General features: G+C 32.7%; 1 protein-coding gene across 5 annotated transcripts in view; it reads left to right on the forward strand.

The window, feature by feature from the left end:
- The first annotated feature begins 5,620 nt into the window (after positions 1-5,620).
- The window catches only part of LOC143251877 (SANT and BTB domain regulator of class switch recombination), a 29,681-nt gene continuing 9,377 nt past the window's right edge, over positions 5,621-25,924 (forward strand). The window contains exons 1-9 of one of the 5 annotated variants that reach the window (XM_076503191.1): positions 5,621-6,340; positions 9,365-9,539; positions 12,492-12,570; positions 13,636-13,862; positions 19,705-19,858; positions 21,585-21,650; positions 23,021-23,182; positions 24,861-24,905; positions 25,185-25,464. In XM_076503191.1, coding sequence (XP_076359306.1) covers positions 6,179-6,340; positions 9,365-9,539; positions 12,492-12,570; positions 13,636-13,862; positions 19,705-19,858; positions 21,585-21,650; positions 23,021-23,182; positions 24,861-24,905; positions 25,185-25,464 — 1,350 coding nt within the window. In that variant the 5' untranslated portion in view covers positions 5,621-6,178. Of the gene's footprint in view, positions 6,341-6,909; positions 7,041-9,364; positions 9,540-12,491; positions 12,571-13,635; positions 13,863-19,704; positions 19,859-21,584; positions 21,651-23,020; positions 23,183-24,860; positions 24,906-25,181; positions 25,465-25,924 lie in introns of those variants that run through there. The other 4 variants (XM_076503195.1, XM_076503194.1, XM_076503190.1 and 1 more) reach the window with 4 other exon arrangements.

Raw genomic sequence — 25,924 nt, forward strand, 5'->3', positions numbered from 1 at the left:
GCCATTTATTCTACTCTGACATAATCATATACTCAAAATAAATGTTTTTATCTGTAAAATTGATACGTCACTTTACGGAAAAAAACAATACCTTCAAACCAAAGTTATTTCTCAGTCATTCTGAGATATATTTTTACGTCAAATGTATTTCTCGTCATCAAGAATTACTTCACCGTAGACATAATACTGTGCCACTGAGAGAGGGTGTGTGTGTGTTAAAGAAATGAATAAATTATAAATGACATTAAAAATAACTCTTATAATGTATTCACTTCCTTAACAAGTTATATCTTATATATATATATGTAAAAACGGGTGGTATGAATTGAGAAAATTTTATGCAGTGGAGCGAACAACGTTTCGACCTTCTTCCGTCATCGTCAGATTCACAAAGAAAGTAAGAGGTAACTCACCAATAGCTGACCACATGTTTGAAAGGGGTAATATAATTGAGTGTAGGAATTTAGAGGGCGTGCTTAGATGTTTGATTATATTTAATAATACAGGTATAAAGGCGTTCCTTTGTATTGGTTTATTTTGAGCTTGAGTTGTTGTATAAGTAAGACTTCTTTAAGTTTGCGTTTGTTTATGTTTGTTTCTTTATTTAGTATTTGAGTGTTTTCTATGGTTATGCTGTGTTTATTTGATTTGCAGTGTTCGAAAACGTGTGAAGGTGGTTTTTTTTATGTTCTTTAAATCTGGTTTCCATTTTTCTACTTGTTTCTCCAATATAGAAGTCGTGGCAGTTATCACATTGTATTTTATAAATAATGTTGGTGTGTTGAAGGTCGAAACGTTGTTCACTCCTCTACATAGTGCTTTCTCTATCCATATCATCCATGTTTACATATATATTATTCTCTACAAGTGGGTTTTTTCGTCATAACGGAAGTTATATCCCAGGATTAAATGTACTCTTTCGCGCAGTGAAGATTCTGTCAGAACTTTAATGTTGTTTAATACAGTTGTCTTTGTTGAAAATAACAAACTTGTTACTAAAATGTCCCCCAAACTATGTGTTAAATCGTTTATTTTAGATTTCATCTCGCGCCATCCATATAATACTAAACGTGATCTGATTACCAGACAAGTCAAAATAATAGATAAAATCTACGATACAAACGGCAATAGAACAGTTACTAGGTCGAACTTAAGAAATCTTTTTCGATGTAACGGTTACCCCGATATACTTTTGATATTAAAATAAAAACTTTTTCTGAACAGAGTCGAACAAAAGCAGCTTAATGAAACTTTCCAGACTGAAAACGTTATCTGAACTCCACCTCCTGTCGATGAATCAGCCATTAAATGTTTACGCAAAACTATAAATAAAGATCTAATATTGTACAAAACTCGCGGACTACCCATGTAAAACTTATTTATTTATTCGACTCTTTTTTTTTTTTAGTTTGATGATAGTTATTAAAAAATTGGCTTGGTAGAAACGATAGAAAAGGATGACTCTTGTACTGTCAAATATCTAATATCTGAAATGAAATGTACGTTTTATGACGATAGATACATTTGTGAAACCCGTTGTCCAGTAAGTGAACGATTTAAAGGTCACATCGGTGTCACTGCGAATCTTTATTGTAAGAGGTCACTCCCGAAAACTTTCTATTGAAACATGTTATAGTAGATAAAACACTATCATTAAGCTGTTATTAAAATATACAGTTTCCTTGATCATAAATTCGAAGAGCCTTTTCGGATTGGATTTCATAAATCTAAAATTAACAGAAATAATTAAACAGAAATTGAATGTGTGAGCGATAGTACATGACTTTACTATTGTCATGTCAATTTTTAATTGTTGTGTGTGTTCTTTGTTGTTGTATCTGAGTCATGTGACGATGTAACCTCTGAGAAAGCCAAAAGCCGAAACGTCGGATCTGAATAAAAGCTTTTAAAGTTTTCAATACTGACTGAAGGATACAAATATTTTCAATGAAAACGACAAAAAACTTCAGATAAAAATTGTTTTTTATTTAATCCTACCCGATGTTTTGGATTTTTTTGATTTTTTTTACAAAGGGCTATGAATTTATCACGTTAAAATACTTGTTTTGTGTTGACTTTCAAAATTTTTCGTAAAAATTAGAAGGATTTACACATTTTTGATAAAAAGTTGAGAAAAACGACCTTTACATTTCCTTCAAGATGTTAATATATTCTTCTATAGTATGTGTATGTGACTTGTCGGCGATAAATTCGAACAACAAACGTACAGTACACAATCAACTTCTCTTAAAATAATATATTCAAAACAATTCAAACGTATTTACAGAAATTATTTACACCATGGAATGCCACAGTTGTTTTTAAAACTATAAATAATTCTTCTTTCTCTCCAAAAGTTCACTCGAGCTGATTCAATTACTTTAGATCCAATCAACGAGAACAAGTATTTTTCTCTTCTTTTATCAAAATACTGTATTATCACTGAATAATTCATCTATGCTACTTTAAGGATTACCACAGTTGTATCCTGAACTTCAAATAGTTGTCTCCCTTTACTCAAAGTCCACATAGATGAGTTCAATTTCTTTAGAATACCCTTTGACAAGATAAATTTTTCTTCTTTTTCTATTAAATTATGAAACTCACTTTAAAATATCGCCCGTTTGTTATGGCTGTTGATTCACATGCCAGTTAACGTTTTCTTTCACTAAGCAACTTTTCTGTGACTGAACTTTACTTTCACTTCACTTTTTATTTAGTTCTACTTATCTTGCATTCGACTGGTCAGCTGTATTTGATTGTCGTTTACTGAGGCCTCGAATGTTCTATAAACTACACAGGCAACATGGTAATGAACAATACTCACTTTAGGTAACGAGAAAAATACGGAAAATTTAAGGAGCTTGTCGTCAACAATACTACACAATTGAACTACAACTTACAGCTCTTACCGAATTACGTAATCAAACTTGTAAATATTACCGTCTTTAAAACAATTATCGTTTAATACACCTGTTATTAAAGATTTAGCAATCATTAGGTACTATCTCACAAAATAAATTAAATAATAACCTTACACCAAACAGTCTTGTACATCCAACAGCTTCAGATACATATTATTATTTATTATTATTATACCACTCGATTCCATGAAGGAACATTGGGCCGCAATCGCTTGCGGACTCATTAACAGGCTGGTTTTTTAAGTGAGCAGATTGTTAGCCTATTGCACAACCCCCAACCAGGAGGAGAAACCTGAGCCGTCCCTAATTTTGCAGTGTAAGACTAGAGGGAAGGCAGCTAGTCATCACCACCCACCGCCAACTCTTGGGCTACTCTTGTACCAATGAATAGTGGGATTGACCGTCATTTATAACAACCCCACGGCTGAAAGGGCGAGCATGTTTAGCGCGACTGGGATGCGAAACCGCGACCCTCAGATTACGAGTCGCACGTCTAACGCGCTGGGCCATGCCGGGCACAGATATGTATAAAACAATGTTTTATTTTAACCAAAGTTTCGCCTTTGCGGCTTGATTAGGGTTAGTACACACTACTAATAAAAAAAAACACTTAAAATTATAATAACAAAAAATAATATAAAATTAGACTAATATAATTGAACGGTGCACGAAGAATCGTGCTGAAACTTTTAATAAACAGGAAGACTTACTTATATAATTAAAGCAAATGTTTAAAAAATCTTACATGAATTATTTATAGTTTTTTAGAGGGCAGGCATTGTATCGGTTAATGTGGGGGCGTTTAAATTGAATCGAAAACGTATCCAATTTAGTGCAAAATTCAAAAACCCTTCAATCGGATAATAATGAAAACAAAAGTACAATAGACTCTTTTATATATCAAGTAAAACCTTGAAGATACTAAACACTTAAAATACAAAATATAGCTTAGGAAGGAGAAATTATTGAACAGGACAAAGCTACAATAAGAGAAATGCACTCGTACATATATACTTTATACGACACTTTTAATCTGCTAAAATCAAGAAATAACATACAATATTTACAATAATCAAATAAGAACATACAATATTTACACTAATCAAATAAGAACATACAATATTTACACTAATCAAATAAGAACATACAATATTTACACTAATCAAGTAAGAACATACACTATTTACACTTATCCAATGGTAAGGACGATATTTTAATCCCTTCCCCTCACATCAAACTTATCAGCAAAGATAGCAGTTTTCCAGCATTTTGCCACAATGTTACCATTATGATACAGGAGCTTCAGGTAAGGCATACATCATATCTGCATTCCCTATAGACGGTTAAAATTTTATCAACAACTTTCGTGTTGCACACTTCACTTTAAAAATAAGCTTTCTATCACACAAGTGGTGTCAAAATTGTCTACGTAAACCACACTTGAAGCGGTTCTTTGTTCGTCGTTCTCCATTGGGTTTACGGATTTACAACGCTAAAGTTATGAGTTATATTCCCTTCGGTGGACACAGAAGATAACCTGATGTGGTTTTGCTATATGAAGAATACAACACACGCTTCTTCATCGTATAGTGTTGCATTCACGACTTTTGAGTGTACAACTAGTAAACGTGTTCGTGCAACTTCATCCTGCAGTTCAGATAACAAGCTATAATTCAGTGTGTAGTAGGAGCTCTCAATCCTGATTCAGATATATTGACACTGGTGTTTTTATTAAAGTAAATATCATGGATTTGGATGCTTACTTGTGTTTTTTTATCTCATCTAAGACATATCTTTACTTTAGTGAGATTTGATAACGGTGAGGCAATCTTAGTCCAAAATGCGTTGTAAAATTGAGGAAACTGCATGCTTCTTGTCTGGTCACTAGCTGAGGCCAGTCACATACTGTTGCTATTCTAGCAGGACCCAAGGGGATTCATATACACGAATACAAATTTACCTGAATCAGTTAGATGGAGAGCTAGAGGATAATAGGGCAAGTTAGGAATGAGAGAGAAGCTACTTTCAAACCAAAGTCACGTCGTTTTATACTATTTACTTAGTATAATTACGGTATTTAATACAAGTTAATTAGTATAATTATGACTCGTCAATAAGCTCAGCTTGTTCAACTCCACACGCAATTTAAAAATCTGATTTGTACTTTTATAACCCGCTATCAAACCAAAACCATAAATTGTTGCTAAGTGATTTATTTATGGGCATTTATTCGTCGATATGGGGGTAGATATTCAAACTAACTAACTATGAATGTATAGCTACAAGTTGTCTAATTTCAATCTTTATTGCCCCCGCTAGTACAGCGGTATGTCTCCGGACTTACAACGCTAAAATCAGGGGTTCGATTCCCCTCGGTGGGCTGAGCAGATAGCCCGATGTGGCTTTACTATAAGAAAAAACACATCAATCTTTTTTCACATATATTCTTACAATTGTTTCTTTCATTTAAAGTTATGTTCGCCGCTAATAAGCTAATAATAGTTGTTATTCCTCATGTTGCAGTATAGAATGTATTTCCACCTAGCTCATTAAATGTATTTTAACTTTTTCCTTTCCGTAATTGGTAATTTTGCTCGCTTGTTGAAATCAAACTTTTTTAATAGCCTGATTTAGTTTGGTTTGTTTTGAATTGTGCGCAAAACTACACGAGGACGATCTGTTCGAGCCGTTCCTAATTTTGCAGTGCAAGACTAGAGGGAAGGCAGCTAGTCATCACTACTCACCGCCAACTCTTGGGCTACTCTTTTGCCAGCGAAGAGTGGGATTGTTTTGTACTTTACCGTGACTTCAAATGTTAATCTTTTTTATCCATTTTTGTAGCGAAAACTACAAGACCCAGAGAGCAATCGTACTCCATCGCTTGAGAATGAAAATTTTTGCCTTTAAAATTAGTCGTTGCTTTATGTTTTGTTAATACAGTAATAATTTGGACATTATTATACTGATATGCTATTATTGCTTTTTTTTTTTTTAATTTGTAAAACAAATTTCTCCCTCTTTAAGTACCAATTATTTTTCTCAATGGAGGTGGCTACATGGTAAACTGGTTGTCATGACGATGATTTGTGTAGATGGTTATTTTTTAAATTTTATGTGAAATGATATGTTAAGCCTGAGACTTAATCTCTTGTCATGTTAATATATGTTTACCAGTTGTAATACATTTAAAGGTTAACATAGGTTTAAGAAGTAACTCTGCTGGAACATAATACATAATTTCTCACTAAATTATAATGGATGGACAATTATGTGATTCACCATATACATATTTAGTGTTAAAAACACTGTCGGAAGTATCTAGATCCAATGGTAGTAACATTAACAGTATCAGCACATACTTAAAATGGAACTGGAAAAGAATTGCCCAACTTTCAGGCCGAAAAAATCCAGAAATTGTAAGACAAGAAGAAGTATATTTTTAACGTTAGAAATGAGTCATTGCTGTTAAACAAATTAATAACACTTTTAAGTAATTATTGCAGCTGACTTTACATTTCTAAGATTTTTTTGAATTTTTACAATAAAATTTAGATAGGAAAATAAAAAGTTAATATTCTAGAATGTATATTTAATTTTTGTTGGAATTACAGAAATCAAGTAACCATCTTTAATTTTAACTAAGGCAGGTAGGCCTACCTCTGTATCAGCAAGTCTAACATTAAACTTATTTACTATGATTTACAATACATGGCATGAGAAAATAATAATATGATTAGCCATAGTTGCTTAACATAACATTGAAGGACAACAAGGGACTTGTTGGTCCACCAAGGTTTTTCCATTCTCTAAACTAAATTTAAAAATTAAACATCTCTCAATCACCAGCCTCTATGATATAAATAACTATTATAGCTTAGTCTAAACTTTTCAAAAGTTACTGCATGTTTCACATCTGAAAGCAAATTATTCCAAAATCCAACTTTACTTGCTAGAAATATAAAACTGTCTTTAGCAGATTATTATTATTCCGTTAATATTTATATTTGTGTTTCCTTGTCCTACAAAGAAACCACAGGGTTCACTGTGGTCCTTCTTTTTTTTGAAAGAATATTAAGGATCTTAACCTGACCTCTTATGACAACCTATACATCCCAGGTATGATTTTATTAGCCTTTCAACAAATCAGTGCTCTTCTTGAGGTAAGGAGATAGAGACTGAACAAAATATATGAAATAAGGCCTAACCACAGACTTGCATAGTGAAATTATAATTTCTTTATACTTATATTCAGTATTTCTGAAAATACTTTCTAAAATCCTACTGCTACCACTAGTAATGAGACTTGTTTAGTGAATTAAAAGACTTACTGAACAAGATGCTGTAAGTTCCATTTCTTATAATTATAATCCATCTTTCACATATTCTCCCAACTCACTAAATCATCAAAATCCTTTTGTAAAGCACCATCTTTCTTACAGCCAGAAACAACCAAAATCTTAATATCTTTAGTAATTGTTAATTCATTAATACTATTGATGTAAATCAAAATAAGCAAAGATTTCAAAGATCAGACTTTGGGGAGCTTTCTTGTAATGTTAATGCGGTTATGAACCCTCTGCTTTCCTTCATCCACTCATTTTTTTATCTAATAAGCCAGCGTATCACCCCCATACTTATTAAAATAATTTTTCAAACAAGTCTTTAAAGCTTCCTATAACTTTTAATAATTCAAAACACTTTATGTTAATTACCATCCTTCAAAATTTTGTTTCACAATATATTTGCCTGATTAAATGTCATTTGAAATGTGTGGAAAAGAAAAAACAAGGCTATTTTATGTTTTGCCATGTGAATATTATTTACAAATTTTTTATTTTACAGCTTTTAGAACTTCAATTTTGAATATACTTTCATTTATATATAATTATCTTTGAGTCACAAACAATAATTAGTTGATTTACATTAAAGAAATTGGGATCCATCATTCTACCCCATGTGGGTGTTTGTAACCCACAAGAAGGTTTTGGATTAAAGTTAACTAATCACTATAAGTCCTCAGATGAACTTAGGTTGTCTATCTTCCTCACCAATTGCTCTGTCTGTGTCTTGGTTCACAGTGGTGGCTTATGGGATTGTTATGGTTCTCTCCCTGACCATCTCCTTCATCTCTTTTTACAGGGTTGTTATTGTCTTTGGATGGTCCCAACCTGTTCTACAGTTGCAAAAATTGATTACAAGTGAAAGCATCCTTTTGATACCGGACATCAGTTTCTGGATTGATAGATCAGAGATACTCTTCACGTCATACCCAGACATCAGTGAGGGTCTTGATCCCCTGTTCTTGGGTTTGAGGTGAAGATGATATATTTTCATCCTACTGTTGTATGGATGCTGGTACTCCACGAGGAGGTGTTGGATGTTGTTGACTTACTGAGTGTGGTTTGCCACACCCTAGCCACGCTGAAACTAAAGGTACGTCCTTGTTTACCAAAATTTTTAGGATTGAGTTTCCTTTCTTGCTGTGGTTAGGATCATTTTCCTACTTGGATGTGCTCTTCTCAGTTGTTGTTCTAATGTCTTATACATCCATGTATGGGTGAAGTGTATACCTGGCTCAGAAATAGCATGGTTCCCCCTGTTTTGATCTTTGGATCTATATTTCTCATTTACAGGGGTATCCTTTGGACACTTTTGAGGATGTATGTAACTTCCAAATCAATTTGATATGTGTTATAACTCAGCATATACCTCAACAATAAACATGTCATACAGAGATAGCATTGTTTAATATTATATTATTGACTGTTGAGTTATGATTTCATTGTTCGGCTAATAATAGCGGTTAGGAAGAGATAAGATTTTATATTGTACAAGTAAGTATAAACTGATAATTTGTAATATATTGTGTAACTAATAATTGATTTCATGCTAACAGGTGGTTGCATTTGAAAGAAACAAATAATGCTAAAACAGTTCTTCACAGTTAATGCCTAGTCAGAATTTGTAAAGATTTATTCAAAGTGAGACAACAGTTGTTATTTTTTGCTTAAATTTGAAAATAAGCTGTGAGGTATGATAATAAATTATGTTGCCAAGTTCAATTGTTGTGTACAAATCACACTTTGTAACTTGATCTTGACAAATTACTTGTCATTAGGACACAATATTAACTGCTGTGCTTCTAATGTTGGAAGTCTTGGTTAATAAAGATGAAATTTGGTAGAACTCTTGGGCATTGTTAGTGAGTTTCTACAATAAGTACATACTTCCCTTATTTCTTACCTTTAAAATATGTAATTTTGTGTTCTTTACTTTAGTAAATATTACAAGTAACACATTTCTATGGTACTTGAAGTTTTGAAAGTAAATGCTGAGTCTGAGAAAGACTAAATCAGAAACTTCCACTTAACATCAATTTTATCTCTATAGGATATTGATTATATCACAAAGTGATAACAGTATTTTGTTTTTTAAAATAGTTGAAGAGAGAATATGAAAAACTTAATCCACCACAGAAATCCTCTGAACCATCTTCCTCTAAACACGTTTTCTGGAATGCAAGTGTACCAAACATTTCCAATTCAACTAAAGTTTCTACAAAGGCAGAAAAGAAAAGTCAGAGTTGTGTATTTGGCAAATCCTCAGAATGTGTTGGTATGTTTGTATACTGTGCAGCTGAAGTTCCTTCAGGTGTATATCATTGATAAATTTATAACTCAGAGTTATATCATTTTTTAGGTTCTACATCAAAATTTTGAAAGATATATAACTTTTGACTTGTAAATATATCCTCATGTCCCCCAGTGGGACAGTGGTAAGTCTTTAGATCTACAGTGCTAAAATCAGGGGTTTGATTTCCATCAATAGACACAGCAGCTAGCCCCATGTGGTTTTGCTATAAGAAAACACATGTACATATCCTTAGAGTATTTAACTAATTTATATTTGTTTTTAATCTACACCCTTATTAAGATGTATGCTCTCATTTTGTTGACATATGTTACAGTTAACTGGTTAGTTGATAGTTTGTATTTTGTAGCCTATAATGAAACTATTATTAATATTAAGCTAACTGGATCAGAACTTAGAAGTGTCTGAAAACAAATAATGAAACCATATTTTATTTTGTAAATTAATAAACCAGAAAACTATAACCTGTAATGATCAGAGTGCATTGAATTATCACTTGGGTGTCCTTGCTAGTAACAATATTTTTGTTTACAGGACCTATAAAACTTCAAGAAATTTGGTCATAGAAAATTAAGATTAGTCCAAAGTCCAAAAACTGAGTCAACATTGGAAAATAATCATTTTAGGTAAAAAAAGATTAAACCAAAATATGAAATTCAACTAACCAATGAAAAGTGTCCAGAAGTGTTAAAATCAATTTCAAATATTCAAAGTTGTTTTAAATAATGTAACTCGTATAACCAAAGAAGGAAACTACAAATAGAAGAAAACAGTAAATATATCATTACTTTTCAAAATTATCATTAGCTTTTGACTAAAGCAAACTATCTAGATATTTTAAAATTAAAAATGAACCCACTAATTAATGTATCCAGTCCAGTTTCTAACTAACAGTATGCAGTGTAATAAAAAAAATATTACAGTGGTTAATAATATTCATGAGTTAGGTACCCTTTTTGTTGGCCGTATTTTTGATGTAATCCCTGTAATATTTCACAAGTTTGGTCCAGCTTAGGAGGTTTAGCTTTGCCCTAAGTTTGTATGATAAGTTAAAAATTCAATATAATACTCATAATAAAAACATATAAAATCAACATATGATATAAAGACAACATTTTAACCAACACTGCTCTTGAACTTTATATTAAAGAATAATTATGAATCATCCATATGCATGCATTTAGATCAGTACACTTAAATTCCATAGCGACTTGATTTAATGCATGTATAAAAATGATGAATTGTGATTGGTGATCATGTTTGTGTATTCTTTTATTTTCCAACAGTTTCACTAATGTAAAATTATCTTAAAATAACAGCCTACTTTTTTTCATACAAAAATTGTAATAAAGCGAAGGTGAACAATATGTTTTAGGTTATGTTGAGTCTACACGGCTCATTAATACTCCATAATCTAGTATTTGTCTACACACAGTTTCAATAACTAATGCACAACTAAAGAAAACCTTTCTAAAAAGGAAGTAAATATACAGATGGCAAATATCAGTCTTTCAAAAACAATGATAACAAGATAGTAGGGATGGTATTTGCATCATTCATACATGATCGTAGAGGCACACAGTGTATTAGAAAGATGGTAAAGTGAATTGTGATTAAATAGTTATGTATATTGTACTATTGTATAGGGATTATACAAATGCCATCTCTACAACCTTGTTTTTGAAGTATTGATATAAGCCATTCCTATATTTACATATTTAATTGTTGCTTTTTCTTAATGCAGTGTTTTGATAGATGTAGGAAGGTTGTATTTGTAACTAAGTTATAAAAACAATGGTATTTCAATTGTGACATCTGTTGTTTGTGTTATTGGATTTTTAAAGGCATGCCAAATTTCTTTAAGGAAGCTCATTTTAAGACCTAATTATAACAATGTTTACCCTACTTTAGTTAGTTATAATAGTTATAAAGTGGATACTTTGAAACTGTGTCATCTCAGCCAAATTGTCTGACGTCACTGTTTTGGTTTTTGTTATCAAGTAATAAAAAAGAAATAACAAATTTAAACTCTGTGATATTTACAGACATTACCAAAACTTATGACTCAGTCATTACATACACATTGTTATAAAATGAAACATTGTATAGTATTGTAAAGTCCTGATGACGTATTAGGGAGATACTTAAAATATTGTTTTGATAGACAATCCAAGCTATCCCTACATAGATGGTGCTGCCATCTGCCCGACAAGGATAAAATTCTGAACCTAGAATGACAAATTCAACAGGCTAAAATCTTATAGTTTGGGAAAATATGATTATGTTTTAAATTGATTGAGGCTAAAACTTGTATATCTAAAAATAAAAAATAAAATGTTACTTAACAAACATTACTGTTTAGAGCAAGTTGTGTTGAAGTATAGAATCTATAAAACAGTTGGTATACTTCATTTACTTGTATAACCCAATCAAGTCTTTATTCCTGAAAAAAAAAAGTAATTGTAGTACCTACCACCAGGGGTGAAATTTTGCCAGAATTCATTGATACTTGTCATTGGATCTGATTTGATTTTCAGCCCACCCAATTACCTTCCATCTTATTGTGAGAAAGGTGTTTATAAGTCACAGGATCTAACCAATCATTAACTGATCAAACAGCGTTAGTTCCTGTTGATGGTAAGGTTATGAGGAGAAGCTGTTAACAAAGTTAACTGTTAGTCATTATTAAACTGATTATAATTATAATTTTCAAGTTTTCATTGTATAACGATGCAATATAAACAAACAATAGTGATACAAAATATTCTGTAAACCTTTAGTATGCATAAAAAAATATCAGAATTGATGAGTGACGTTAAAGTTCACTATAGTTAAGTACTGTTCAACTTGTGTAGTGTCTTCAAGTCCAAGATAGTGGGATCTAAACGTTGTAACCCAATGTTATCTGTATTTCAGTTGACAAATCGGGGGACGAAAATCCAGTACGTTCAAGTGCTAATATTCAACGATCTGTCTCATCTTGTGACTTGCATTGGTGAGATACAGTCCTAGTTAATAACTCTGTGTTAGTTATAAACTTATGAATATATTTATAGCAACTGAGTGGATCATATTCATATGACTTGTTTATGATATGCAAATATAATAATATCAAGTCGAACGCTGAAGTTGTCTTTAGGGATTCTTCATTTTATATGTATCTATACTTGCATTTAGTGCTGAGTATATAAATAATATATAATAGTGGTGGTTGTGTTTGCATTTTTCTTAACATTACTGATTAAAATGGACATGTATTAAAGGTCAATTAATATTAATAAATTTCTTTCTTGTCATTTTTGAAAGCAGTTTTGTTCTAGTTTACTGATACTGGCATCAGTCTAAAATAAAATAACCAACAATGATATGCTGTACAGATGTTTAATATATTTGTACATAAGTATGCAGATGATTTTAAATAATAAAAATAAAATGTATTTTCTGAAATAATGGTACAGCATGTTTTTTAAAATGCAACAAGCTAAATGCACACTAAAGGTATAATCTGACAATGATCTTTTTTGCTTTTGTGTTTTCTCGATTCCACGTCGCGGACACACATTCATCCTGATTCAACAAATAAAGCAGTAGAAGTACAGTTTAAATTAAGTAAAAAAACGAAAGTGGGTGGTATTTATAAACATATAAACAGTATGTAAACTGACTGAAACAAGTGATATAAAATATTTTTGGTTTTGGAAAAAAAATATCTTACAGAAGACACTTTTTTAATGATGTTAAAAATATCACCTAAAAATACAAAAACATAAGGAATCACAAAAACTTCAAAGGTTTTTTTACTGTCATATTTGTTTTAATTTTTGTAACCTAAATCCAATAATTAAGATATTTTTCTGTGCTTACCTATCAGGTATTTGTAGCTAGATTTTCCCAAATTTTTCCCATGTTTTACACACACACACACACACACACATATATGTATGTTATAAAGAATACTGTATCACTTGGTATTTATCCTAAGCACATATATACTGTTAAAACTATAGGAAATATGGACAGATGAAATCAGCCTCTAGTTAATATTATCTCTTGTATTTAGGATTCTAGTTCAGATCTGTGTTAAAGATGACACAAACAATCGACAGGAAACATTTTCATGTTCCAGAGATCTCATACTTTCTCACATGCCTTACTTCCGACAATTTATCAGTGAAGAAGACCATTCAACTGAAGTAGAAATTTCTGTCCACTGTGATCTGGAAGTATTTCGTAGGCTAATAGCTTTTGTAAAGAATCACGAAACTGGTTACAAGGACATTGAAATAGGTGAGAATTTGCAACCATTGTCATTAGTATTATTGTTTCTAAGAGTGAGTGAAACAGATAATATATTACTAAGAGTGACTGCTACTTCTTTATAATATGTAGAATTTATTTTTTACTTTCTTACTGAGGTTTCAAATTAGAGATTTGTTCCTGAAATGTAAGAATCTAAAGATACAGAGTTTTGCCATTTCTCTGTTGATATATATTTTGAGTGCTGTATTATAGTCAAAGGGTTAACAAAAGTGTTTTAAGTAAAGGCATCAGCTGAAAATGAAAGGTCAAGAGTTTGAACAGTTGACATAGCTTTTCCTAATCATTTATAACCTGCATGTAACTGTACAAAATCACTTTTACTTACATATAGCTACAGTTTTTGAAGAACTAAATTTAACTGTGTGAAACGAAGTTCATAAATGTAGGTACAGCAGTAAAAGACAGACTCTCGTTAATCAAACTGTTACAACTACAGTTTTTTAACATTGGCAAAATTTTCCCTAATCATTTGCAGGGTTGACTATATTATAATGAAATGGAAAGCGTGCAGAGGAGAGAGGTATGCTTTAGACATGATAGTCTAATGATAGAGCCTTTTGCAATAGAAAATTTGTTGCAGTACTGTTGTTAAAATAAACAGTCAACAGAGAGAGAATAACCACACAGGACAACATGGACTGTAACAATCTAGTGAAACTTGAAACATAGTTTCATATAACATACTCAGTGCTCTTGGGGTGGAATATTGTATGTGGTGAGAAGACTTCCCAAGAAAGGTTCTGTATCTTAAAGTGTATCTCCTCTGGGATTTGAACATCTGCCAACATATTTGCCACAAAGAGGAGCAGAGGATCTTGGTGGTTGAGTGGTGTTTGGGGCACTGTAACACACTTCATTGGCCTTGAATTCCTGTAGATGGGTGGCCCCTATGATCAGTCAGCCAGTTCTCATTAGCTAGGTTCAACTGAGCACCAGTGTTGGGAATTCTCAACGGGTGTTGTAGGCATTGTGTCTGATGCTGATATGTGGTTACAATGCTCACAAAGCCCTGGCATTGTAGTGTATCCCCTAATAGTACTCCATGGTGGGTAGGATCAGTGGATACTGAATCATTCTTTTATTATGCTGTCCCTGTAAAAAGTATATATAATGATAAAAAACATTTAATTGGAAAGTGGCCATGCTTAGAAGACTCTGCACTGCTGTTTTTACCTAATTCTACACCTGTACCTCATTTTTTCAAAATTTATTCTTTGACTGAAAAATCATTCAGACAGTTGTCTCCATGTTTCATTCAGAGGGGTTTAAAAGGTCTTGTTGGCTCTGCAAAGCCAGAAAGAAGCTCTATTCTGGAGACATCTTGGTTGAAACATCTGTACCTACACATGCTGAAATCCTCTTGAATTGAAAGGCCATTGGGAACACACCTATTGAGGGTACTCCCTGTACTACTTTAAATTCTTTCTGAGGAGTCATCAATGAGAAAGATTTACAGAACATCCCTGAATTGGAGATTCTTGCTAGTTTCTCTAGCCAAGCAGTTTTTGTTGTGAGACGTAAATCTGCTTGTAAAGAAGGAATTATGCTGCCTACTTGTGTTCTTATTTTGATTTTTACATCTACAGTCTGTTATGGCAGGTTATCTTCATTGTAAGTTACAACCATATATTCCCTCTCTGGTGTTATTAGCATAATTGATTTCGTCACTTGAAGGCATCTTATTGTGGTTCTGTGACGTGTGCTCTTTATGATGGTAAAGACCATGATGCATCAGTTGTGGGTGGAGAAGAAAAAGGTACAACACTTAAAAACTGTCAATAAGATTTTTTACCCTGAGGCTTGGAAATTGTTTTCCCCATCTTTATCTTGGACATATGTTGCTGTATTATGCTCCACTGTACAGTGGAGACCAGTGGGAACAGACAAGTGATAAGCACCTGAAGTGGTAACAGTGGTTTCGATATTCACCCATGATATGAAAGAAACAAAAAATGTATGAAAACATGGGCAAATAAAATGTTTTCAGAGAAAATTGAAATGAAATGAAGTTCAAAAAGCTAAACTACTTCTAGGGTAATAATTTATTTTAAATAAAGACATCTGCACTCAAGCACTTCAAACAAGAAGTGATACTTTGGTGGTGGTACATAGAGGGAGTCACATGCATCATGTGATAGTAGTGCTTTCCTGTTGGTGTAGAGGTGATGCATAGTGACTTACATGAGAGACGTGTTGGAACTTTGGATTTCAACAGAAGGATTACTGAAGGTTTGTTATCTTTTCAATTCTCCCTTATGGATTAGGTTCACTTTATGCTCTGTTTGCCCACTTCCCTCTAACCTCTTCATTCCATGCCTTATTAGACATTTCCTTCAATCCACTCTGTCTTCTCACAATTTTTGTTCCTTTTTGTCTTTGTTGTCTGTTGGAGGATATTCTTCATGCTGGCATCTGGACCTTGCCCAGTACATTCATCACATTGTGCTTTTGTCCACCTGTAACCATGCTCCAAACTTCAATCCAACTTTACCTGGAGCCTTTCTTTTTTGCCTTTTATCACATAGATCCAGCTCTGTGATGAGTGGTGCCTGACCAAGTATTATTTAACTTCAAATCTGCACTGTAAGTCATGTAGACTCATATTCTATCTTCCATGGCTCTACACACTCACCACAGAGATGGGTGTTCCACAATATTATTGGAAGGTTATATACCTCACAATAATTGCTTCATAGATATGTAAATACTGGACCATACCATCCATGGACTGAATGGGTGAAACAGAAGGAGATAACTGCCCATTCTCTCCATGCCTTGTGCGAATAACATAATTCTGCTTTTAAATAGGGTTTTGTGATCAGCTATTACACTGTTTCCAGTGGTAATATTGCTTCAGACTTAATAACACATTCTTACCCTACTTTTTTGATGTATGATATTTCTTACCACTTTCCGGTTCCAAGCCATTTGGGTAGTTGGCTATGGAAGCACCCTTCTCAATGGGTTCCATAAAGAAGATGCCTATAGCCATTCAGTTTAGAGTTTGGGTGGTGTTATGCTGGTATATATGCAATGTGCCTTTACAGGAGTTAATCTGTTTTCTCGCTGGATGAAATGGCCACTTTATACTATTTAAACATTCAACAGTATCTACAACTACTGGAGTTGATCCATCACCTTACTGGATGGAGTGGCTTCCTTTTATTACTTACACATTCAACAATATCAACAATTACTGGAGTCAATCCACTGCCTTACTGGATGGAATGACTTCCTTTTACTATTTTCTCATTCAACAATATCAACAATTACTGGAGTCGATCCATTGCCTTACTGGATGGAATGGCTTCCTTTTACTATTTACACATTCAACAATATCAACAATTACTGGAGTCGATCCATTGCCCTAGTGGATGGAATGGCTTTCTCTTACTATATACACATTCAACAATATCAACAATTACTGGAGTCGATCCATTGCCCCAGTGGATGGAATGGCTTCCTTTTACCATTTACACATTCAACAATATCAACAATTACTGGAGTCGATCCATCACCTCACTGGATGGAATGGCTGCCTTTTACTATTTACACATTCAACAATATCAACAACTACTGGAGTCGATCCAATGCTCTACTGGATGGAATGGCTTCCTTTTACTACTTACACATTCAATAATATCAACAATTACTGGAGTCGATCCATCACCTCACTGGATGGAATGGCTTCCTTTTACCATTTACACATTCAACAATATCAACAATTACTGGAGTCAATCCATTGCCCTAGTGGATGGAATGGCTTCCTTTTACCATTTACACATTCAACAATATCAACAATTACTGGAGTTGATCCATTGCCTTACTGGATGGAATGGCTTCCTTTTACTATTTAACATTCAACAATATCAACAATTACTGGAGACAATCCGTCACCTCACTGGATGGAATGGCTTCCTTTTACTACTTACACATTCAACAATATCAACAATTACTGGAGTCAATTCATTGCCCTAGTGGATGGAATGGCTTCCTTTTACTATTTACACATTCAACAATATCAACAATTACTGGAGTTGATCCATTGACTTACTGGATGGAATAACTTCCTTTTACTATTTACACATTCAACAATATCAACAATTACTGGAGTCGATCCATTGCCCTACTGGATGGAATGGCTTCCTTTTACCATTTACACATTCAACAATATCAACAATTACTGGAGTTGATCCATTGACTTACTGGATGGAATGACTTCCTTTTACTATTTACACATTCAACAATATCAACAATTACTGGAGTCGATCCATTGCCCTACTGGATGGAATGGCTTCCTTTTACCATTTACACATTCAACAATATCAACAATTACTTGGGTCAATCCATCGCATTACTGGATGGAATGGCTTTCTCTTACTATATACACATTCAACAATCACTGGAGGTGATCTGGCATCTTACAAGATTATGTGGTCTCCTTATACCATTTATAACGCAATGGAATTGACTTGTCACCTTTCCATACCGTCTGCATTTGATGTATTGCAAATGTAGTTCACTCCCTTTTGACTGGGAGCTCTCATCTTACTTCTGCATGGATGTCAGTTCTCTATTGAATTTGAGTGAATCAATCACCACAAGTTGAATCAATTCTCTTGATGCTTGTTGGCCAGTCTTGGATTGCTGTAGGGTGTTGATTCATGTTTTGTACCCAGTAAGTGGAGTGGGTCTTAATCCCTGATTACTGAGTTGTAAGTGATGCCATTATTGTCCTCATCCTGCCCTTACCTGGATATTGGCACTCTGTGATCCTCATCCTGCCCTTACCTGGATGTTGTTGACTTATTGAGTATGGTCCTAAATGCTCCAGACACTCTACACCTTGTAATTTCTACCCATATGTTTTACAAGTTATAAACATGGACAAATAGTATACCTAGCTCAAAAGCAGTGTGGTTCCTCTTCTCTGATCTCTGGACCTCTTTCTCTCATGGTCAGGGGCATCCTTTGGATGCTTTTGTTATTCACTGGAATTCTAACTAATCTTGTGAGGAGGGTAAGTAATGGATCACAAGTTTTAATTTTCCTTATACTGTTTACCTCCTCTCACTGTTCCCACCTTTCTTCTCCATTTCACAGGTTCTCACACCTTCTGTGAAGGTTTGGTAGAGGAGGATAACATGTGAGCATGTTATGGTACTACTGGTTGATGAATAATACATAATTATTTGCATGAGAGACACGTTGGAATATACTAATTTCATTGAGGGGGAGCCCAAGATTTGTGGCATGCATGACAAAAAATCTTGCATATAGAGGGCAGCTTTGAACAAGACTAACCAATCCTTTGAGAGATTGTAGGTATCTATTGGAAATACATTTTCATTGTAAGAAAATTATAACTATTGTCAAGGGTTCCATGTTACTCTATGCATAGTTGACTGATTGTTTGTAGTTTTTGCACAGAAATATCATTCCATATATAGAATGAATACCTGTCATTTTGAAGTGAGGTAGGTTTGTAGTTTTGTAGGAAAATTATCATATGAGTATTTTTGAAATTTCACTCTTTTTATTAATTACAAGAAATAATATTTTATATTATTGAAGTAAGGGAACATGTGACATACCATACATGATAAAATACTAATAATCTAGTTGTTGATATGAGTGAGTTTTTCAACAGAGTAAGTGATTTGTGCTTAACTTAAGTGTTAGAGCAACATTAGCTGTATTCTGGACATGCAACTATGGATGTTTAGTGGGAGAATGTTTGAGAAAGTTTAACTGTAACTTCAAGTCACCATCATCATGACTTTAACAAATTCCTGTATAATGTTGTCAGAACCCAGGTACGCCATTCATCTACTTGTATCGGCAGACTTTCTGCAGATGGAATGGTTGGTGCAACAATGTTTACAGTTTTGTTATGAAAACATGAATGTTATATTAGCTACATCTAGTCCTGTGAGTGCTATTGGTGATCAACTTACACAGAGGTAAGTTTACTAATTCATTGGTTCATGAGTTCAATCATGGTTAAAAGCTTTCATGTACTTATTTATTAACACATTGGCTCCCAAGCCTGTTTTGCCGATGCTTTCCAGAGTCTCACTACTCATTTTATAATTACTTTTTCTAGGAAGAATGTACATGTAGCTGTTGTGTTCTAGCCAGTAAGTGGTCCTTTAAAATGAAAACAGAGCATGACTTACTGGTGAGTCGTGTGGGAGCCAATGTGTGAAGAAACTGAATGATATATCACTTTTATTATATTTGTTTATGTTTAATTTATTCACCTTGTTGATGTTGTCACTTTGATTAATTAAGGTTGATTAGTGATAAATTTGTTCAGAGTTAAAAGCTTTTTTAATATTAAATGTTTACAACACAGTGTAAGCTTCTTTGCTAAAACCTTTTCTCTTGAATAAATGAATGAAAAATAATATTTGAAATTATAGTAAATTAATCCCTGGTGGTCAAGAATCTTGACTTCCAATCTCTGTATTGCAAGATTGAAATGTCACCACCATACTCACCAGCTCTTTCAACCATGGTTACATCCTAACATGGTGGTCAATCCAACTGTTCTTTGGTAAAAATTAACCCAAGATTTCGTGGTGAGTGTTATTCACTAGCTGCATTCAGTTTAGCCAGTGACTTCAAAGTTAAGGCTTGGTAACTCTTGAATAGCTTTACACAAAATAAAACCAACTAACTGTACACTGATACAGGTATTGTAATTTTTGTCAGGTTTCCCACTGTTCAAATTAGCTATTCAGCTTCTTAAAAGTTGATTCTATATTTACATTGTGATGTGTTAAGGTTAAATAGCTTGAAATTCTTGTAAATTATTCTGATTAAATAATACATGATGAAATGATTGAAGCGAAGAGTTTTTCACAAAACCCTAATAAATTAAAGTAGGTGATGAGATAAAATATTCAGTGAAATTGTATTGGAGTTTATACTTACATTTTGTTCAAGGTGGAAATAGTAATAAATGCATTAAAAAGCATGTTGTCATTCGATATACTGATGTTACATTCGTTCGAGGAACACTAAATCTGTGATATAAATCATTGTTGTTCATTTTTTTCTTTAATGTAACTTTCATTCTCAGTCTTGGGTAGAATATCTAATATATCTGTTTTTATTATGTTTAATGTCTTGTCCTTTTATTTTTTTTATAAATAATATCTTGTATTGTTAGCTTAGTATATGGATTTAGGACTGACCTACGTTTCCTAAGCTGGTTACATTTTATGAGTATTGATGGGATTATGGCCAAAAATATTGATAAGAGTGAATATACTCATTTTGAGTATCAACATAAGTCTGGTATCATAAATTGGCTATACTCTCATTACTGGGTTCATTTTTTAGTTCATATTTATCTAGGTAGTTTGATTTTGGTCAGACGTTAATATTTTTGTTATACTTGAATGATTTAAAATATCTACAATTTTTTAGCCATTAATGCATTTCATTTGACAGATATTCAATGATGTTTTGTTAGGGTTAAAATTCAGGTTTGTTTGCACATATACTGCAGGATTTTTGTGTTATATACATGGGATAAATCAGTACATTTATTCTGTTGGAATTATTTTTACTCAAACTGTATCTTTTTGAGTAAATAAAGGTTGATCAAACCTCTACTTCATAAAGACATATTTATGAGAAGTATGTTTGTAATGTTTATAATTTTGTATTATTTTTCAGACTTGCAGGGCTATTCAGCTATAAAGATTTAGAACAATTAGAAGATCCGAAAGACAGAATAAAATCGTAAGTAAAAAGAACATTTTGCTGCTTGTTTCAGTTACAATAGGGGACCATTATTCCTAGTTTAAAGGGTTTGCTCATTTTTGTAAATATCACATCCTCAAAATTGTCTGACTTCTTTATGTTAGCATTGATATTTTTGTAACATGTATAATGTCCCGACGATGATATAAACATTATGATATTACAAAAGGAAAGGTTTACCCGTATTTGCAGAGTGGAAACAGTTTGATTACCGTTGCACTTTGCAAATTAACTCTGAAACGATGTATTTTAATCTTTTAGAGTATCAACATAAGAATGGTATGATAAACTGGCTTTACTCTCATTACTGGGTATTGCCAGGTGGTATCATAAACTGGCTATACTCTCATTACTGGGTATTGCCAGGTGGTTAGGGTGCTTAACTTACAAGCAGAGGGTCATGAGCTCAAATCCCTATATCACCAAACAAACCTACACTTTCAGCCATGGAGAACTTATAATGTAATGGTCAATTTCATTATTCATTGGTAAAACAGTAGTTGAAATGTTGGGTGTGTGTGGTGATGACTATCTTCTCTCTTGTCTTTCACTATTAATTTAGGGGTGGCTAGCACAGATAGCCCTTGTGTAACTTTGCTCAAAATTGAAAAACAAACCTAACCAGTTATTTGTCTTTAGTCATAGTGATCAATACCTACAGATTTTCAAAGTTGCAGACATTATTAAGTTCTGGGGAACATCTGTTTCTGATTTATCAATGGAAACAAACCCCCAAGATGTATAATGTTAAAGGCTGGGTTTTCATAATACTGGTGGGCACAGTGTAGCTAGCCTCAACAAAGAAACAAATCAGTGGATAATAGCAATCTTGTTGGTTTAACTCTTACTTTAAAAAGCTGTTTTCTTTTACCAGCAGCCCAGCATGGCCAGGTGGTTAAGGCACTCGACTCGTAATCCGAGGGTCATGGGTTCCAATCCCTGTCACACCAAACATACTTGTCCTTTCATCCGTGGGGGCATTATAATGTGACGGTCAATCCAACTATTCTTTGGTAAAAAAAGTAGCCCAAGAGTTGGCAGCGGGTGGTGATGACTAGCCGTCTTCCCTCTAGTCTTACACTGCTAAATTAGGGATGGCTGGCACAGATAGCCCTCGAGTAGCGTTGTGCAAAATTCAAACCAAACCAGTTCTTTTGTCATTCATTTGTGTGCTATTCACGTCTTAATACTTACAGACCATTGCATGATATGTTGTATGATTAATCTGTTTGACATACATAGATAAATGGAGCACTTCACAAGGTCATATGTTTGTGTATTTGGATGCTAGCTAAATGGCTTGTCAGCATAGAAACAATGGCACTAATGTGTTTTTTTTGTATGTTTAGGAGACTGTACAAGAAGCACATAGATTATTTACTTAAGCCAGAAATGTCTTCGTCGAGATGTAAAGGAACTATTGGTGGTGTCCATTCTCTTGTGCGATGCGTTTCTTGTGAAAAAGTATTTGTTCCTAAACTACAAACAGCCATTAGTTGCCTCTCTTCTAGGTATGAGAAATATTTACATTTAACAAAAAGATCACTCGACACAACAAACTTAAAGTAAAACATGTGCAACTTGTCAAATAATTTGTTTTAAAACTGAAGATTTTAAAATATTTTCTGGATCTTTTCTTTACACACTTACATGTTTGTTTGTTATTTAATTCTTTTCTGCATCTTTTCTTTAAACACTTACATGTTTGTTTATTATTTAATTCTTTTCTGCATCTTTTCTTTACACACTTACATGTTTGTTTATTATTTAATTCTTTTCTGCATCTTTTCTTTACACACTTACATGTTTGTTTGTTATTTAATTCTTTTCTGCATCTTTTCTTTAAACACTTACATGTTTGTTTATTATTTAATTCTTTTCTGGATCTTTTCTTTACACATTTACATGTTTGTTTATTATTTAATTCTTTTCTGGATCTTTTCTTTACACACTTACATGTTTGTTTATTATTTAATTCTTTTCTGCATCTTTTCTTTACACACTTACATGTTTGTTTATTATTTAATTCTTTTCTGCATCTTTTCTTTACACACTTACATGTTTGTTTATTATTTAATTCTTTTCTGGATCTTTTCTTTACACACTTACATGTTTGTTTATTATTTAATTCTTTTCTGGATCTTTTCTTTACACACTTACATGTTTGTTTATTATTTAATTCTTTTCTGGATCTTTTCTTTACACACTTACATGTTTGTTTGTTATTTAATTCTTTTCTGCATCTTTTCTTTACACACTTACATGTTTGTTTATTATTTAATTATTTTCTGGATCTTTTCTTTACACACTTACATGTTTGTTTATTATTTAATTCTTTTCTGCATCTTTTCTTTACACACTTACATGTTTGTTTATTATTTAATTCTTTTCTGCATCTATTCTTTACACACTTACATGTTTGTTTATTATTTAATTCTTTTCTGCATCTTTTCTTTACACACTTACATGTTTGTTTATTATTTAATTCTTTTCTGGATCTTTTCTTTAAACACTTACATGTTTGTTTATTATTTAATTCTTTTCTGGATCTTTTCTTTAAACACTTACATGTTTGTTTATTATTTAATTCTTTTCTGGATCTTTTCTTTACACACTTACATGTTTGTTTATTATTTAATTTTTTTCTGGATCTTTTCTTTACACACTTACATGTTTGTTTATTATTTAATTCTTTTCTGCATCTTTTCTTTACACACTTACATGTTTGTTTATTATTTAATTCTTTTCTGCATCTTTTCTTTACACACTTACATGTTTGTTTATTATTTAATTCAAAACAAATTAATTTTATTTCAAGAATTTTTAAGACAAAAACTGACTAATTAAACAAACTGTTTTTTCTTTCCTAACATTTTGTAAAATAATGTGGTATTAATGCTTCATTTGTTTTCTTTACTTTTAATTTTAATAGCATACACAACTAACATTTGGGATTCATTCCCTGCAGGCAGACAATGAGCAAATATTTGTTTAATTCATTGAAATGATATATAAATATTTATAGATATTTTCTCTCTTTTTACTTTAAAACTACATTTGAAGTGATATTTAAAAAATTCTTGTAATAAGGTTTTTCACATTTTAATAAATATTTATTGATACAGTTGTGTAAGATTGTATATAAATTTTTGTATATAAATTGAGTAGATGTGTGTTTTAACGTTTCAGAGCTTTCATTGATAACAAGGGAGAAATTTCGTATGCGCACAAAAGGTATGTTTACAATTCCAAACATTTCAATAAAAGTAAATATGAGAGATATCTTGTTTTCTACGAGTCAGGAGCTTAAATTCGGTATGGTTTATTTATAGTACTAGATGACTCGTTGTATAACAATAAAATTCTGTTCAGAATGCAGAGCTAAAATAATAAAGATATCTAATGAAAAATGTACATATTTGTTTCATTGCACTTTACCAAACCACCATTTGTTTTTATATGTTAATAGAAATAAGACTGTTCTACTCTAGTAATTGAATATTTTGTCAGCAGGGATCAAAACTGGGATAAAGATAGTTACATACAGATGCTCTTCAAAGAACTGGGATTGTGGGGTCAAGTGTTTTGGCGTATCTGGGGGCTAGTCAGGTGTCTTACTTGTTCTCGTTGTGGAAAGGACTTCCCGTGCTCCGACCTCTACCGATGTTGTTATCATCCTGAAGCAGCAAAGTATCCCGAGCAGCTCCATAACAGATCTCGGCAAGGATTTTATCCTTGTTGTGGAAGGAGAGCTTTAAAGTATAATCCTTTAGACCCTTTAGGGACATTTCTGGTACATTTGTATATAATAATATTGTGACTTTAAATCTGCATGCATGTTAACTAATGGAATGATTATAAGTTAGTTTGAAGGTTTTCATGAAACAGGTAATATTCAGTTTAGTTTTAGGAAACTTCATACTTTTGCCTTAAAATAGATAAAACGATTTTATTCGCGTTGCTTAACTGTAAAACATTACTGGGCTAATATTGAGCTAACAACTCTGTATAAACAGTTTGTACTACAGATCATACATGGAGTAAGATGATTGAACAGTTAAGAACTTATTCAGTGGCCCACATTCTCCAACACTTTAGGCTTACTTACATAATGGACAATAACCATCCAAACGCACTTAAAGTTGTAAGGGATAATTTCAAAAGATATCCATTAATACTTGAAATAAACCTTACCTTTGCTAACCTGTGTCATGGCTCTAAAACAATGCCCAACCTACCTGATGTACGTAGCT

Source organism: Tachypleus tridentatus, chromosome 6 (assembly GCF_004210375.1).
Source record: "Tachypleus tridentatus isolate NWPU-2018 chromosome 6, ASM421037v1, whole genome shotgun sequence".
Lineage (NCBI taxonomy): Eukaryota > Metazoa > Arthropoda > Merostomata > Xiphosura > Limulidae > Tachypleus > Tachypleus tridentatus.